General features: G+C 34.0%; 1 protein-coding gene across 19 annotated transcripts in view; it reads right to left on the reverse strand.

Annotated features, from left to right (window-relative positions):
* The window catches only part of LCOR (ligand dependent nuclear receptor corepressor), a 136,313-nt gene that overhangs the window by 39,795 nt on the left and 79,466 nt on the right, over positions 1 to 17,052 (reverse strand). For 12 of the 19 annotated variants that reach the window (XM_067709831.1, XM_067709830.1, XM_067709836.1 and 9 more), the window contains 3 exons: positions 9,505 to 9,637; positions 4,744 to 5,031; positions 1,795 to 1,888 (listed from right to left, as the gene is read on the reverse strand). The exons of 1 other annotated variant lie outside the window; for it this stretch is intronic. In XM_067709831.1, coding sequence (XP_067565932.1) covers positions 1,795 to 1,888; positions 4,744 to 5,031; positions 9,505 to 9,637 — 515 coding nt within the window. The remainder of the gene's footprint in view (positions 1 to 1,794; positions 1,889 to 4,743; positions 5,032 to 9,504; positions 9,638 to 17,052) is intronic. 6 more of the 19 variants (XM_067709842.1, XM_067709841.1, XM_067709838.1 and 3 more) reach the window with 1 other exon arrangement.

The following is a 17,052-nucleotide window of genomic DNA, read 5'->3' on the forward strand; positions in this document are numbered from 1 at the left end:
AAAGAAACTACCCTTTATTTCCCCCAAAACTTTGTTCCTTAAAGTCTACTCAAAGTAATTATTGTCAGAGGTATATAAACAATTTTTTAGCATTTTTCTTTAGTTAAAAAAAACCCTTCTTCTTAAAATACCAAACATTAATTTTCAAATTTTAAGTGGACAGCTTTCAAATAATGTTTAAAAAAATCAACTACTTACACAAAGTTAATTCATAAGGCTTTCATTTTTACAATAGAGAAAGATTATCAATGATAAAACTGGCAACTGGTAAAGTATGCCTAAGGGGAATAATTACATTAACTAGGCACAAAAGTGGAACTTTGCAGAAATAATGGTAAACCAGCTATATTCTCCAAAAGTCTACAGGGACTCTGACGTTACCAGTAAATAACATATAACAATTCAGCTAAAAGATGGCCAGTACTGCCGGTGCTTTTGTCTTCCAGAAAACACTACCACAATCAAAACATTTACTTTCCATGCAGAGGGACAAACACAGCAATTTCAACAATATAATACATAGACCTGGTGGCCAAGTTTAAAGTGAATCTTAAGCAAGGGATGCATTTATGCAAACAGCACTTAGGTTTCTCTTACGTGTGTCCTTAATTACATAACTCAAGTTTTTTGACATATAAATGGAACCAAATGATTTGGGACCATGATGACTTAGATCTATATTTAGTATGAACTACAGTGAAAAAAAGGGCTTAAGAAAAAATGGTTAGTAAACTATGCAAAATGGATTAAATTAATGTTATTTTTAGACTGAATAAAGGAGAGAAAAAGGAAGATGATGAAATTTTAGAGAAAATAAAGGGAGCATTTCAGAAGTCAGTAAAGGAATCCTTCAATTTGAAGGTAATTAAGAATAAGCTGAAAAAGGTTAGTCCATTTAGCGTCTGCTTACTCCTTTGGTATCTAAACATCTTCCCCATGTTGCTATTCTAAAAGTTAAATAAACCTAAATATTAACTAACTTACCAAAGTTATGTTTCATATTTAGATGAAGCTTATTTTTGGTCACAACAGTTTTATGGAAATGCCTTCCCAATATGGCATCTAAGCATCTTCATTAATACCTGACCATTTAAAATAGCTACTATGTACACACAGAGGGAGAATTAGACAATTCTTACATCATAAAACTAGGTGGTCAGAAAATTCACTTTAGTCTGCTAATCGCTATCAAAACTGAGCATGTAATAATGTCTTGGCAGCCTAAGATGGTTATCTATCAATATCTACAACCGGTCTTATCTAATTAAAAACAAAAAATACACACAATTATTTTCTGAACTGCCACACAGAATTAAAACTGCAGTTCAAATCAACAAACCAAACCAAACCAAACCAAACCAAACCAAACCAGAAAAAAACGAACAGCCCCCATACTCCAATCATTAGAGATACCAAGTTAAATATTGGAGCCCAATTTTCATTCAACAACCTCAGCACACAGAATACTGCCTTCACATGTGAACTCTGGAATTACTTAGGTTGGGTTTCACACTCCCAAACACTCAACAACAAAAAGTCCAAAGACATTCTTGCCATATTCCTGATTATTTACTATTTGTACTAAACTGGCAAAATTGACCTATATTTGCCAATTCTAGATTTCAGATTGTGCTTTTACTTGATTGATAGACTAAAAGTAATTTTACTAAAGGCTCACCTGTAACAGTGTTATTCTAAAGGATCAAGTTTTAAAACATACAGGGGAGATTGGCATCAATCTTTGATAAACTGTCCCCTATAAAACTGTGGAAGGCCACAAATATTTTCCCTTACCCGTTCCCTTGAGTACTGGAGCAACCTGGAGAATGGCTCAGGGAAGTGCTGCCAGCACATGGACTTTTCTTAGTGGATAGATCAAGTACACCGTCTGTAAAGATACAAAGAAACACCTGAGGATATTAAAAACTGGGAGCAAATAAGAACTGAATAGGCTAAAAATGTCAAAGCAGTAGGCTTAGTCAACCAAACAGATAAAACTAGCCATATATTTTGAGTTACAAAACCAATTTACTAATAGAATCAGGATATTTTTCCTCCTGAAGTGACATAAACTTAGCAAAGTTTGTTATATCTCATATATCCAAGGGTTAAATATTTCATTAATAGGGCAAAAGAAAAGGTAAAGCATTAACACTAAAGATGTTAAGATATAGTGAGATATTAGAAATAGCAGTATACACAGTATGAGGTTCTGCCATGGAATTATGAGACATCATTTTCTAAATTTACCTTGATCAAAGTATATGAGTTTAATGCCACAATGTCATATGAATTATAAAACCAAATTTCTCAAGAGCTAAGTCTACCTGAAACACCAGGAGTATATAAAAGTTAGATTTGGAAAAATTTAAATACAAAAGTCATTTTAAAAACAATTTTATATGGTTATCGTAAACATATATAACTGTACAAAATAATATGTAAGATGAACCAGTTGTTAACTGTTTATAATTTGCATGTATCCTCTTCGGACACATCTGCAAAACTTGTGTATTTGGAGTCAATCTTTTGGGAAAAATCAGCAGAGATTCAAAATTTACTTGCTGATATTTAATAAAGGCAAGGTTTTTCGATGAATAAGCTATTATAAATTGATGAGCAAAGTTTAAGGAAAGAAAGAAGAATGAAACAGTCTTGATACTGATGGGAGCCTCGGGGGATAACCATTTTTTTCTTTTACTGATGCTAGACCAAATCACAAATTCATGTTATTAGAACATAAAATTAGAAGACTTTATTCTCCCCCAAAGACTTTTTTACCCTCATAGACATGTCTAGAAAAGAAAACTCATAGTCTGAATAACTTTTAAAGCTGCCATTCTGTCCAAAATTAACAGAGAAGAAAGATAATACTCAATGCCTCTGATTTTCAGTTGGCCTGCAGAGATGCCTGCTATCTAGTTATGTTAAAAATCACCCCAATATAGAACCCACTTGGGACTTATATCTGAGGACACTGTAACTCCCTATTTCAGGCAGTTAGAAATAAATATGCAACTGAGTTTATAAACCAAAAGAAGCCCACAACTCATACACAGTAAGTGTTGTCCTTTAGAGTCACTAATATTTCTAAAAACGTAATCTTATAGAACCAAGTATCCCATTAGCCATCTAACCCAATTAGATACCTAACAAGCAACACTGCTTAAAATATTTCCAACCAAAGATAGTACTATTTTCAGTCTGTCTAATCATATTATAGGCAACATATTTTAAATCTACCACTGAAAATATTGTGATTTAAGTTGAAAACACATTAAAATTCATTAGGAGATATACTTTTAAAAATTTTGTTTCATTTAAGGTTTATGTACTATAATCCTATCATCTAGTTCAAATTTCTCTTGGTAAGAGCATGCTGTCAACACAACATACCTCTCAAGCATAACACTAACCTTAAGAAGTTAGACCAATTTGTATTTTTGTATTGTTAATCTCCATTATTAATACTTTAGATACAACCTCTACGCTGTCATTCTATTGTAAACCTGAAGCTTGTAATGCAATATTTAGAGCAAACAGATTTTTAATGAAAGTTACCAATCTGTGGTAAAGAAAACAATCCTCAATAAAATAGAAAAGAACAACTTTACAAACACGGTAACCAAAGGTACAACTAGGAGGTCTAGGAGGCCTCCTGCTAGGAAATCTCTCAGAACTTCAGAGATTTTGATTGCTGCTCACTACACACAAAGAGAAAGAAGGCAAAGGAAAGCTATTTAGAAAAATATCCTTTGATAAGCAACTAAAGCCAGTCCATTAAGTGTCATTCCTTCATAAACAACTTAAAATAAGCAAAATAAAGTTCTTTCAAAGAGGTTCTTAGAAGAATTAAACTTATTTACTTTGCAAAATAAACATGTACTTCTCACCAATAAATCCACACTTTTATGAGATTTCTATGGCAATAAAATCTCAGTACTACAGATATCACCAATTTACAATTTGTAGTGGTTCAAACAGTGGCAGAGTTGAAATGCTCACTTCATCTTTGTGAAATTAAAGGTAAAATGAGATCACAAATCAACACGGATATTTAATTTACTTGAGAGTAACTTTTCAAAGACTCAAGAAATATCTGCTATGCAAAACTGACACCCTCTTAACCTCTTCACTTAATTAGGATCCTCACCAACAGATTACCTTTTGAAAATACTCTAATTAGTTTATAATACAGTATATGTATGTATGTGTGTGTATTTATAAAATACTGAATACAGATAACAACCTGGAGTGTGTCTACTGTCTTCTCAATATTTCTAACCTCATGAGTTTCTTTTTTTTAAATGCAAATAACACATATTTTTGCCTCATGATCTCATCTGCAGAATATAACTTCTATCTGACAAGATACATTTATTTCTCAGATAGGTGATAATCCTAAACATTGATGGAAAGGGGGGAAAGTTAATTTTTCAAAGGGGTTTTAAAAACAATGGATATGACAATGCTTGGGAAAGTGTGAACTACTTCTACAAATATGAAGTAACAGCTGTAACCACCGAACTTTCTGGGTGGTACATCAATCATGACTACAAACTACTGATGGGTAAAGTAGCCAATTTATACTTCTTCTCTATCATTGCAGAGTCAGGAATAATTTAAAAATCACATTAGTTTATCCTATTATTGCTTCTGGTGCCCTACTTGCCAATACTTTTTTTTCTCCCCAAATTAAAAGTATTCTAATTGGACAGAGGAGATCTTGACATCAAACCATACCTTGTTCGCTAGGTTCTGACTGAGACTTTCTGACAGTAAGGTCCAGAGGTGAGTCTTGGTCAGCCATGAGAAGTTTGCTGAGCACAGGGTTCTGAGTAGTTGCAGCCGTGGGAGAGGTGGTGACTGGAGATGCTTTCAGCAGGCTTTGGTTCTTTGTGCTATTGGGCTGGCTGGGGTCCTGAGTAGAGCTATTTTTTGAGGTATATTCAGCAGCAAATTGTTGGATCATTCGCTGCATGATCTCACGGGCCACTAGGGGAATATTGGGGTCGGAGACCCAGGGACTGTCTGTAAACAAAGATTTATTTACTTTTAAAGTGGGACAATGTACTAAAAAGAGACAGCTTTCAAGCAAACAAAATTTCATTTTATTTTTTTTCTTAAAATGCAATATCCTAAAAATAGTATTCCCTCTTAGAGTTATATTTTTAATCTCCAGGCTTATAAAAGTTGCAGATTTTTAAAAATAAAATTTTAATAAAATTATTTCTAAACACCACCCCCACCCCCGATTATGAAGTCAAATAAAGGGATAACCAATAGTATATCTTATGGGCAAGAATCACTTACCTGATACAGAAATCCCAAAACCCTTTTTAAATGAAATAATTACTCCCCTGTTTACCACCTATAGATTACATCTGGTTTCCCCTAGATCTTTCCTCAACCATAGCTTCCTATATAATTGAAGAATGGAATGCTCAGTTCATGAGGCTTAATTTACTTTCTGCTAAAAGTCTGAAGGCATATCAAGATTATAAAGGAGATAATATTAAGATTCATGATCGGCTAGGGCAATAGTTGTCACACTTTAATATTCATGAAAATCACTTTGAGGGCCTGTAAAAACAGATTGCTGGGTCCTATCTCCAGAGTTACTGATTTAGCAGTTCTAGAGTGAGCTCAGGAACTGGCATTTCTAACAAGTTTCTAGATACTGCTGGTCAGGGGACCACACTTTTAGATGCTCTGCGCTGAGTTTAAATGCCAAATCTCAAAAGCCTAAGACCATGTACTTTTCATAAGTTCTTTACACTCTACCAACCACTGAACACCATAGATAGGGAAGCAATAAAACAAACATCTAAATTATCAATTTCTAGTCAATGTTAATTTAAAAATAAAGACCATATGAATTCATTAACTCATAAAACTTTCAGCACTGGAAGAGTCCTTGAAAGTAAAATAAGATGGAAAATGCTTTGTGTAAATATATTACCATCACATCTCTCTCATTAACACGCTATCAGGGAGACTAAACGCTTTTTGAGAAAAGCAGAGATTATGTTTGTTTACCCCTGTATACTCAGCACCTAATCTTGGTGTAAAGTATACATTCATATTAGTTGAGTAATAAATGGATCAATCAAATCAATCAATAAATAGTTCTTAAAAAAAAACAATAAATGAGACAAGTGTGATCTAAAGAGTAAGTGGCCTCTTCAGATCTGTACAGATGGCTAGTGGCAGACCCTTGATCAAAATGCTCCACCGTGACCTTTACACTTCCTTCCCACACTTCCTAGGCTTTAGAAGATGGGTCTCAGAAAACCTGAGTTTCCTTGCTCTTTTAAAGATTAACCATAGAAGGTCAATTACTTTACCTATAATATTTTGGAGCTGTAAGGAACTTTGATTTAGTCAGCAAAACCGACTAATAGCTATTAATATCTAAAATCACCACAAAAAACAAACACATTAAAATCACACAGGACTCCCAAGAACAATTTTTTTTCTGAAGGACAATATTCAGGATCAGAAGATAGTCATAAAGTCAGAATATTTATTTAATTCTCTGGAGTTTAACGAGGTTTGCTCTACCAATAATAACATTTCTGTTCTATTAAGAAGGATTTTTAACCTTAAGTTTCCTCTCTATAAATAGAGACTATGAGCATGCTAGATGGTTTAAGGATAAAGGTATTCAACTAGGTAAGGTTCAGAAGTTACTACAATCACTGACAATGGTTCCTTAAATGTTTTAATAAACATTTTTAGCCATACAGTGCTTTTTTCAATCTCTCTACCCACTGGGTTTTCTTATCAATATTTCTTTCTATTTAAGATCCATTTTTTTCTTGCACAGCATACAATCCTCTGAATGACTGTATATAATTTAATGTTTTAATGTTATTGTATCTTTGTATCCTCTGAAAAGTTGGATAATATATAATAAAGAAAGCTTCCAAATAGGAAGCAAAATGAAGTAATTTATGAGATGTCTGTGTTTAACTAGATTAATAAATATTACAGAGACTTGTAAAGAGTCAGAGATTTTAGGATAAAGACCATAAATTGCTACCTTTGAGCTTTAAATGCCTGCAGCATATTTTGCCTCTTTACTGAATAACTAATATAATCAAGAAACAATTCATGTTTACGAATTGATGACATCTCTGCCATCTGAATTTCTATGTCTTTTGAAAGTTTCTTGAACACATTTCATTCTTTCATTTACTTAAAACACAATATCTATAAACCTAGCCATGCTTAGGGGAACATGCACAATTGAGTCAAATAAAAACAACAAATCAGGTCAAAGTTAAAACTACAGAAAAACATGTGAATGCTACATCATAGCCACCTGTTATGTTTTTAAAATGTAAACCTAACTTTTAGGAAAGTGTCAAATTTTCTGAGACAACTGACAAAGCAAGCTGAAAAGAAATGATTATGACAGCTGTATAAGGTTGATTGTTCTTAAACTGGAATTTATTTATAGAGTCCATACCACAAAAGCCTACTTTTATTTGCATCTAATGTTTCTACCTAGCTATATATTACCTGTTTATACTCCATTATTTAAAACATACAATTTGCAATACTTGGAAACAAAGGACTAAATCCAAATACCTGAATTATTTATTAAAAACAAAATATTCTCCTCAGATTAAACTGCCTGTTATATCTCTGGATACTTAACATTTTTGGTATTAATTTGAAGACTACTAATGCCCATCTTTGAGACATTTCCAAGAGGATTAATAAAATATCTAAAAATAACAATATTAATACATAAAGGGGAAACTTCCAACTGCAAAGCAATAGTTCTTTTTCTGAGCATCATATGCCAGTAGACAGACAAATATACAAACTTAACTTTACATACAATTTCAGAGGAGTCTCATCTCTCAAGACTGATTCCAAGGTAAGAATTCCTCTCCAAAAGGGTATGTGCCCCAAACTAAATTTCTAAATAAGAAAATTTACAAGAATTTTAACCTAAGTTATACCTACATGACAAAGGGATGGGACTAGTAGAGAAGCAGGTTAGACTTCTCTTCATCTGCTTGTGATTAACCTCATTAACTCCCTCTAAGCAAAGACTGGATGACAAGTGCTTCCTCCATGTAAATTAGGAAGAGGAGTTCCTCTTTTCAGATAATGCATTTTCCTGCAGCATTAGACCCATGACTCAGTAAACATCCTAAAGGAGAGGAGTAGCAGAGAAGCTGGAAAAATATTTTATTTAGTTAATAAACTGAAAGAACTGATCTATCAGTCATTTATACGTTAAATGTGAGTTACTTTAATAAAATAATCAAAAGTTCATAAAACTAACATTTTGAACATAATTTTGGAATCAGGGTACTTTATGGAAATGGTATTGTGAGCATGGAAGCCTTGGCTGGGAGCTTTAGGTGAGAGCGTACTAGAGGATATTAAAAGAGAAGTGAGAAGTACTAAAAGATTTAATTTTACCTGGGGATCTGATGGAAGAAGAAAAAAAAGTGCCTCTGGAAACAAAAATCTTATGTATTCCTTAATTTCATGTCACTTCACCTCATACTCCCTTTTGAAAATATTGATCACATTAACCAAAAGCTCAGCTGGTCTCCAAGTGTAACCAACCGATTAGAATCTGCATTATCAGACTTTTAACTAGTGTACAGGCAAAAATCACCCCTCAAACTTCGGAAAGAAGAAGGGAATTTCCAAAGGAATGAGAGGTGTAAACTAGAACATGTGAAGAAATATTAAAGAAAGTGGAATCACTGAGTCTGCTGAAGATGAAATAAGGATATTCAGCATTATCAGAAGTTTGTAAAAAACTTCGTTAGAGCCTATCATAGTAACCTCCATCTTGGAACTAGAGGGACGGCATAACTAAGGAATACAAATTCATTTAGAAAGAATTTCTCTAATTTTAATAATTTAAATTTTTTTAGTAAAACAAGGCTGTATTCAAGGAGAAAAAAAGTTTGCAAATCTAATTTTCAGATTAAGTTTTGTATTTTTTTTCTCCAAATGAAATTTCAGTGAGGAATTACTAAAATTTTACCGTTTGCTTTATGATTATCAGTGGCTAAAACAGTGACTTTTTTTTTTTTTTGGCTGCTCTGTGTGGCTTGCAGGATCTCAGTTCCCTGATCACGGAATGAACCTGGGCCACGGCAGTGGAAGCCTGGATTCCTAACCACTAGGCCACCAGGGAACTCCCAACAGTGACTATTTATGTAAGAAAATTTGTCTAACAAAATAAAGAACTACTGAGACCATACAATTTTCACAGTTTCATAACAATTTTAAGAATTATTTAACTAAATCTTACATGGCACCATCACTGCAGAGCAAAAAGGAGGGAGAGGGGTTGCTTCACCTTATTCCAAATTTAACTTGACCAAAGGAATATAGAGAATTATAAAATATACTATAAAGAAAAATGTTTTTAAAGGTAATTCTTTTTTAAAATGACATTGAAATTAAGGAGACTAAGATAAGACAAGCAGATGCTAAATGTCATTCTTCACTGGAACCAACCTTTTCTACAAAAGACTGCATTGAGGAACTCTTCTGCTTGTCTCTCGAATCGAATGATTTTTGCTTGCTCTCGTTTAAGCAGAGCTTCTTGCCCAGCTCCCGAAGCTGGTTCATCCAGACCGACTAAGTGTCCCTGCAAAAATATTTGGTGAAATATTTGCACAAAAATCTTTCCCCATTCAATATCAAAAGCACAGATCCAAAATCAAAGACAAATGTTAGTAACAGATAAGACAAATCATTTTAATACAATTAAAATATTTTAAACCTTCAGCATAATATTTATCTCCACAAAAGTACAAAAACAAACTGAATAGAAAAATATGCCTTGGGTGTTTTTATCCATGTTTTTTGATTATGAGTTTTGTTTAAATTTATAGGTTAACTCTAATTGAACTATAATTACTAAAGGGAAAATTTCTTTGAGTATTCAAATACATCGGTTCTTATTACACTACAGCAACAGTTTATAGACAACCCAACTCAGATAAAAAGATATCTTAAACACCAAATCTCATTTGACAATCATGTTTGCCCTCCTAGTATATTTTCTCTAGACACAAAACAAACATTTTAAAAGGGCCATTAGGAGGGAAAACTCAAAAATAATGCACCTGAATTCCTAATTCTGTCCCTAGAGTACTATTTTATAAATGATAACTTTCGAATCTTTAGTGGGTTGTGAAATTAATAGGTCAAAACTAGCACTAGAAGAAAAAAACTGAAAAACAATGCACTGCATTATAAGAGTTAAATAGTTCAGTATCTTAAGGGTAAAAATTTTAAATATATATATATGTTTGCAATATAAAAATTTTATATATATATATGTTTGCAAAATAAATAAATAAATAAATAAATAAATATATATATATATATATATATATATATATATGTTTGCAATATAAAAATGTGTGTCCTAATCACAAAGTTTCAAAATGCTGCACTAGACGACTCCCAGAAAATGCTCTCAGACTGCAGGAGCACTGGACTAGGCTGACAAAGCTTTACACTTACTTCCACCATTGTAGCTAATGAACAAACAGGAAACTATGATAGTAGAATATAAGAGTATGAAGAAAAAGTACATCTTTTAAGAGTTCAAGTGCATATAATTTTCTTCATTGCAATGTATCAACACATGCATTTACTTATACCATGAAAAACTTAAAAGTGCTCTAAATAAGAAAATGGGACATACCTTGGCACAATGAAAAGGAAGTAAACAAGATACCGAAGGCATGTTACAATCCACAAATGATTTCCTCAAAAATTTTAAATACACCCAATGATATCTGCAATTGGTTTTCTATGATTTCCCCATCACCGGACTGTGTCAACAGTGCAATCAAAATATGCATTTTGCAAAGACACATTCAGCATCAATTATATATTGTAAATAGTTCACTATGAAGAACTCTCGCACACTCAAATTAAAACAGTGATCCGTTAATATTTCCATGTAAGACATATTAAGTTTGCCACATAATTAGTTTAAAATTTTTTAAACAAAATATTTTAAATGTTATGAATCATTACACAAACCTCTATTATAGTTGTATTTGCCAACATTCTCTTCTATGGATTAAAGAAATTATTAAGAAAGTAACTTTTAAAAATGAATCACAAAAAATAATCTAAGTCTGATACAGATTTAACATTTAAAATGTAACAGGAACAGGTATTACAGAGAGTTCGATAAAATCCTCATTTACATTATACTTTAATGCCACTTCATTGTTTACTGATTTTCAAAAATCAGACATTACATGGCACAACTATACTTAAGTCTTTAGCCCTACATTCAGTCAGTGTGGTCAGACTTTGAACAGAATATCTATACTTAAACTATGTTTAATGTAGCATTCAGGCTACTTTCTAACCTAAATCAACACAGGGCAACTAACCTAGCATTCAATAAGGCAGTTGCTACATATTCTTTATTGAACCAAACACCAATTTATCAACTTGTACTCTGAAATATACAGCTTACTTTTAGTTGGTTCCTAATAATCACAGTCATATCTATTCATTTTGTTTTTAAACAGTTTTACTGAGATATAATACACACACCATAGAATTCACCCATTTAAAGTAAAGTCAATGCTTTTTTAGTATATTCACATAAGTGTGGAACCATCACCATAATCTAACTTTAGAACATTTTTGTATCCCAAAAGGGAACCCTGCACCCAGTAACAGTCACTCCTCATTCTCCCAACCTTGGTCAACCACTGTATTATTTTCTGTCTCTATAAGACTTAACTAATTCTGGAAATTTCACATAAATGGAATTATACAATACTTGGTTTTTTGGTGACTCAGTTCTTTTTCCTAGAATAATATTTGCAAGGTTCATCCAAGTTGTAACATATATCAGTATTTACTTCCTTTTTACTGCCAAATAACATTCCGTTCTAAGGATATACAACATTTTATCCATTCATCAGCTGACGAACTTTTTTGGGTTGTTCCTACTTTTTGTCTACTGTGATATGAATAACACTGCTTTTAATATCTGTGTACAAGTTTTTCTGTGGATATATATTTTCATTTCTCTTGGATATATACTTAGGAGTGGAATTTCTGGATCATATGGTAACTATGTTACTGTTTTGAGGAAGTGTCAAACTATGTTCCAAAGTAGCTGCACCACTTTATATTCCCAACAGCAATGAGGATTCCAATTTCTCTACATACTCATGAACATTTGTTATTTTTTTGATTACACCATCCTAATATACGAGAAGTGGTATCTCATGATTTACATTTGCATTTCCCTAATGACTACTGATGTTAAGCACCTTTTTGTGTGCTATTGGCCAAATATCTCCTTCAGAGAAATGTATACTCATACAGTTTACCCAGTTTTTTTTTTTTTTTTTTTTTTTTTTGCGGTACGCAGGCCTCTCTCACTGTTGTGGCCTCTCCCGTTGCTGAGCACAGGCTCCAGACGCGCAGGCTCAGCCGGCCATGGCTCACGGGCTTAGCCGCTCTGAGGCACGTGGGATCTTCCCGGATCGGGGCACAAACCCATGTCCCCTGCATCGGCAGGCGGACTCTCAACCACTGCGCCACCAGGGAAGCCCTTGCCCAGTTTTTAATTGGGCTATTTATCTTTTTATTGTTGAGCTGTAAGAATTCTTGATATATTCTGGATACAAGTCCATTATCAGACATATAATTTGCAAATATTTTCTCCCATCCATAAGCTTTCTTAACACTTCATTGATGCTACTGTTTAGAAGTACAAAAAAGGTTTTAATTTTAATGAATTCCAATTTGTCTATTTTTTCTTTGTTATTTGTGCTTTTGGTATTGTATCTAAAAAACTAGTGGTTAACCCATGGTCGTGAAGATTTACTCCAATGTTTTCTTAAAATTTTATTGTTTTAGGACTTACTTTTGGATCTATAATCCATTTCAACTAAATTTTTCTGTATGGTATAAGAAGGGGTCCAACTTCCTTTGTGAAAAATCACTGGCCATAAATTTTACTTCTGGATCTCAGTTCTATACCATTGATCTCAATACATCTGTTCTTATGCCAGTAACACACTATGTTGATCATTATAGTTTTGTAGTAAGTTTTGAAATTGGGAAGTGTGAGTCCTGCCAATGTATTCTTTTATAAGATTGTTTTGGCTATTCAGGGTCTCCTGAATTTTCATATGAATTTTAGGATCAACTTGTCAATTTCTGCAAAGAAACTGGCTAGGGTCTTGACAGGGAATGCACAGATCATCTGGGAGAAAATGCCGTTTTCATAACATTGAGACTTCCAATCCATGAACATGGGATGTCTTTCCATTAATTAAGATCTTCTTTAATTTCTTTCAACAGTGTTTTGTCATTTACAGTATATGGATCTTCCACTTTTTGTTACATTTATTCTTAATATTTTATTTTTTAAAGCTATTGTAAATGGAATTTTCTTAATTTCTTGTTTAAATTGTTCATTGCTAATGTATAGAAATACAACTGTTCTTCTAAAATGCTGTATTCTGCTACTCTACTGAACTTGCTTATTAATCTAATAGTGTTTTGTAGATTTCTTAGGATTTTCTATACACAGTATCATGTCATCTGCAAATACAGATACTTTTACTATTTCTTTTACAATCTGGATAACTTTGGTTTCTTTTTATTGCTTAACTTCCAAAGATAGAACTTCTTGTAAAACGCCGAATAGAGAAATGATGAGAGTAGACATCCTTGTCCTGTTCCTGATTTTAGGGAGAAACTGTCAGTCTTTTATTATTAAGTACCATGTTAGCTGTGTAGTTTCGTAGGTCAAGTAGAGGAAGTTCCCTGCTATTCTAGTTTGTTGGGCATTTTCATGATGAAAAGGTGCTGGATTTGGCCAAGTGCTTTTTGGGGAGGCATCTATTGAGATGATCATGTGATTCCTGCCACTTATTCTATTAATACATTGCATTACATTAATTGATTTTGGGGTGTTGAACCAACCTTGCATTCCTGAGATAAATCTCACTTAATAATGGTGTATAATAGCTTTTATATGTTGCTGGATTTGGTATGCTAATATTGTGTTAAGGATTTTTGGTGGTGATACTGGTGTGTAGTTTTACGGACTAGTGATATTGGTCTGTAGTTCTGTTTTTTTGTGTCTTTGCCTGGTTTTGATTTTCAAATAATACTGGTTTCATAGAATGGGGAAATCTTCCTTCTTTATCTTAGACAAGTTTGTGAAGAAATGGTATTAATTCTTTTAAAAATATCTGGTAGAAATCACCAGTGAAGACATCTAGCCATAGGCTTTTCTTTTTTGAAAGTTTTAAAATGGCTAATTCAATCTCTACTTGTTCTAGGTCATATTAATTTCCTAGGGCTACTATATTATCACAAACTGTACTCTCTCGAAGCTCTGGAGTCTCGAAGTCTAGGCTCCTTCTGAAGGCTCTGCGAAGAGTCCTTCCTTGCCTCTTCCTAGCTTCTGCTGGTTTCCAGCAGTCCTTGTTGTTTCCTGGCTTGTGACAGCATAACTCCAATTTTTTCTCCATCTTTATATGCCCTTCTTCTCTGTTGTGTGTGTCTGTGTTTCCAACTCTCTCTCCTTATAAGGATACCAGTTATTGGATTTAGGGCCCACTTGAATCCGGTATAACTCCATCTTGACTTCATTACATCTGCAAAGACCCCATTTCCAAGTAAGGTCATGTTCACAGATACCAGGAGTTAGAACTTCAACATTATCTTTTTGGGGGGACACAATTCAACCTGCAACATACGTCTGATCAGATTTTGTTTCTCCTCAAGTCAGTTTCGGTAGTTTGTGTCTTTCTAGGCATTGACACTGATTTCATCTAAATTATCTAATATTTTGCATACATATTATCAACAGTATTCCCCTTATAATCCTTTTTATTGTTGTAAGGTTAGTAGTGGTCTCTCCTATATTGCTTGTAATTTACTAATTTGAATCTTCTTTTTATCTTGCTCAGCACTAAAGATTTATCAATTTTATTGATCTTTTCATAGGACCAACTTTTGGTTTGATGACATTCTTTATTTTACTATTTCATTTATTTCTGCTCTACTCATGTCCTTATTTCTGCTTATTTATGATTTAGTTTGCTCTTCTTTTTCTAGACCCAAGGTGGACAGTTAGGGTATTGATTTGAGATCTTTTTCATTTAATGTAGGCATTTGTAGCTATAAATTACCTTTTAAGCACTGCTAGCTGTATCTCCTAAGTTTTGGTATGCTTTGGTTTTGTTTTTATCCATCTCAAACTATTTTCTAATTTCCTTTGTGATTTCTTCTTTGATCTATTGGTTATTTAGAAATGCTTAGTTTGATTTCCACATATTTGTGAATTCCTCACATTTCCTCTGTAACTGATTTCTAATTTCATTCCACTGTGATTGGAAAACATACTTTGTATAATTGCAATTCTTTAAAATTTATTTTTTTTTATGTCCCAGCACATGGTCTCTCCTGGAAAGTGTTTCATGTGCACTTGAGAAGAATGAATATTTTGCTCTTATTGGGTGGAGTGTTCTATAGATGTCTGCTAAGTTTAGTTGATTCATAGTGTTGTTCAAGTCTTCCATCTTTGTTGATCTTCTGCCTAGATGCTCTATCCATTACTGAAAGTGGGCTATTGATGTGTCCAACTATTATTGTTGAATTGTCTATTCCCCCCTTCAATTCTGTAGCATTTTGCTTCATGCATTTTGGGGCTCTGTTGTTAGAAGACAATACATTTATAGTTATAGACTGGCCCTTTTCTCATTAGAAAATGTCTTTCTTTATCTCTAGTTCCCCAGCAGTGCGCAGCCTCTGACTGCACTTCTCAGTGGATGCTATCTTGAGCATGCACAGTCTCTCTGTCCACCAGGAATAACTATGAATTTAGCTCTTTGGCAGTTTTTTTCCTTGGGTCTCTCCTTTATAAGCTTCTGGTTGATCTGCCTATAGCGGTGTCACAAACCCAGCTGTTAGTCTCTACTAACTGTTCTACTGTTTTTGCCACACCCTGGGGCATAAATTGCATTCAGTCTGATCCAATAAGAGTGGAGCCTCATTGCAGGGGCAGGGTGTTGCCAGCATTTGAGGCTTGCTCCAACCCCAGGAGGGCACTTCCTCTTTTTCCTGGTTCTCTCTTTTAAACTTCTAACTTGTCTGCTATTTCACTTGTTGCTATTAGTATCATGGAGCTACCAGCCTCCTTTTAACTGTTCACCACAAAGATCTTCATTATTTTCAACATCTTTTCGCAAGCTCTGCTCCAAATAAAGTCAGTCTCCTTGGGAGAGCTACAGAGTTATGTTTTTAAGGCCTGCCTCTCCCTTAGGAAGAACCTTTGTGCCACTCTGCACAGGAACTGGGGGCTGCGACAGTGACCCAATTCTCTCAGAGTAACATCTGTGCTCTATGAGTGGGGGTGCCGGATGACTTGCCCCTCCTGGATGGAACTTCTGCGTTATGAATGAGGCCTGGCCCAGCAACTGGGGCCTACTATTCTCAGCCTGCTGTGCCTAGAGTAGACTTCCACTCACAGTAAAGGCTGAGTGAGGGAAGGGGGCCCTTACAGGCCTTTTGACCTCGCCTGCCTGCATGAAGGCTACTGCAACAAGAATCTAGAGTGTATAAAAGAAGCCCACAGTCTGCCCCTCCGGTTCAGAGTAGAGCGTCCCTCAAACTGAGCTCAGGGAAGTGGGTGGGAGTGGGTCATGGCTCATATGTCACTGACTCTTGTTCTTACTGAGATTTACTAGACTTTTTTTTTTTGAACAAATGATTCTCCATTTACTGTATGCCCTTAAGATAATTATTCCCTGAGTTCAAATAATTATTTTAAAATAATTTCACCAGTTAAATAGTTGTTTTGATTAAAATAATCCTAACCAAATAATAACCAAAGATGAAAAATATACCACAAAACCATATACTCTTTTCAAGTGCATCTCACCAAGTTAAAAATTTATAGCAATGGTGCATAAACAAAATGCAGCTCATCCTCCCTCACTGTACTTAAGTACACCAAAATTAGTCAACAAGAACAAAAAAGTTCCTATGACA

The sequence above is a fragment of the Pseudorca crassidens genome, chromosome 16, assembly GCF_039906515.1.
Source record: "Pseudorca crassidens isolate mPseCra1 chromosome 16, mPseCra1.hap1, whole genome shotgun sequence".
Taxonomy (NCBI): domain Eukaryota; kingdom Metazoa; phylum Chordata; class Mammalia; order Artiodactyla; family Delphinidae; genus Pseudorca; species Pseudorca crassidens.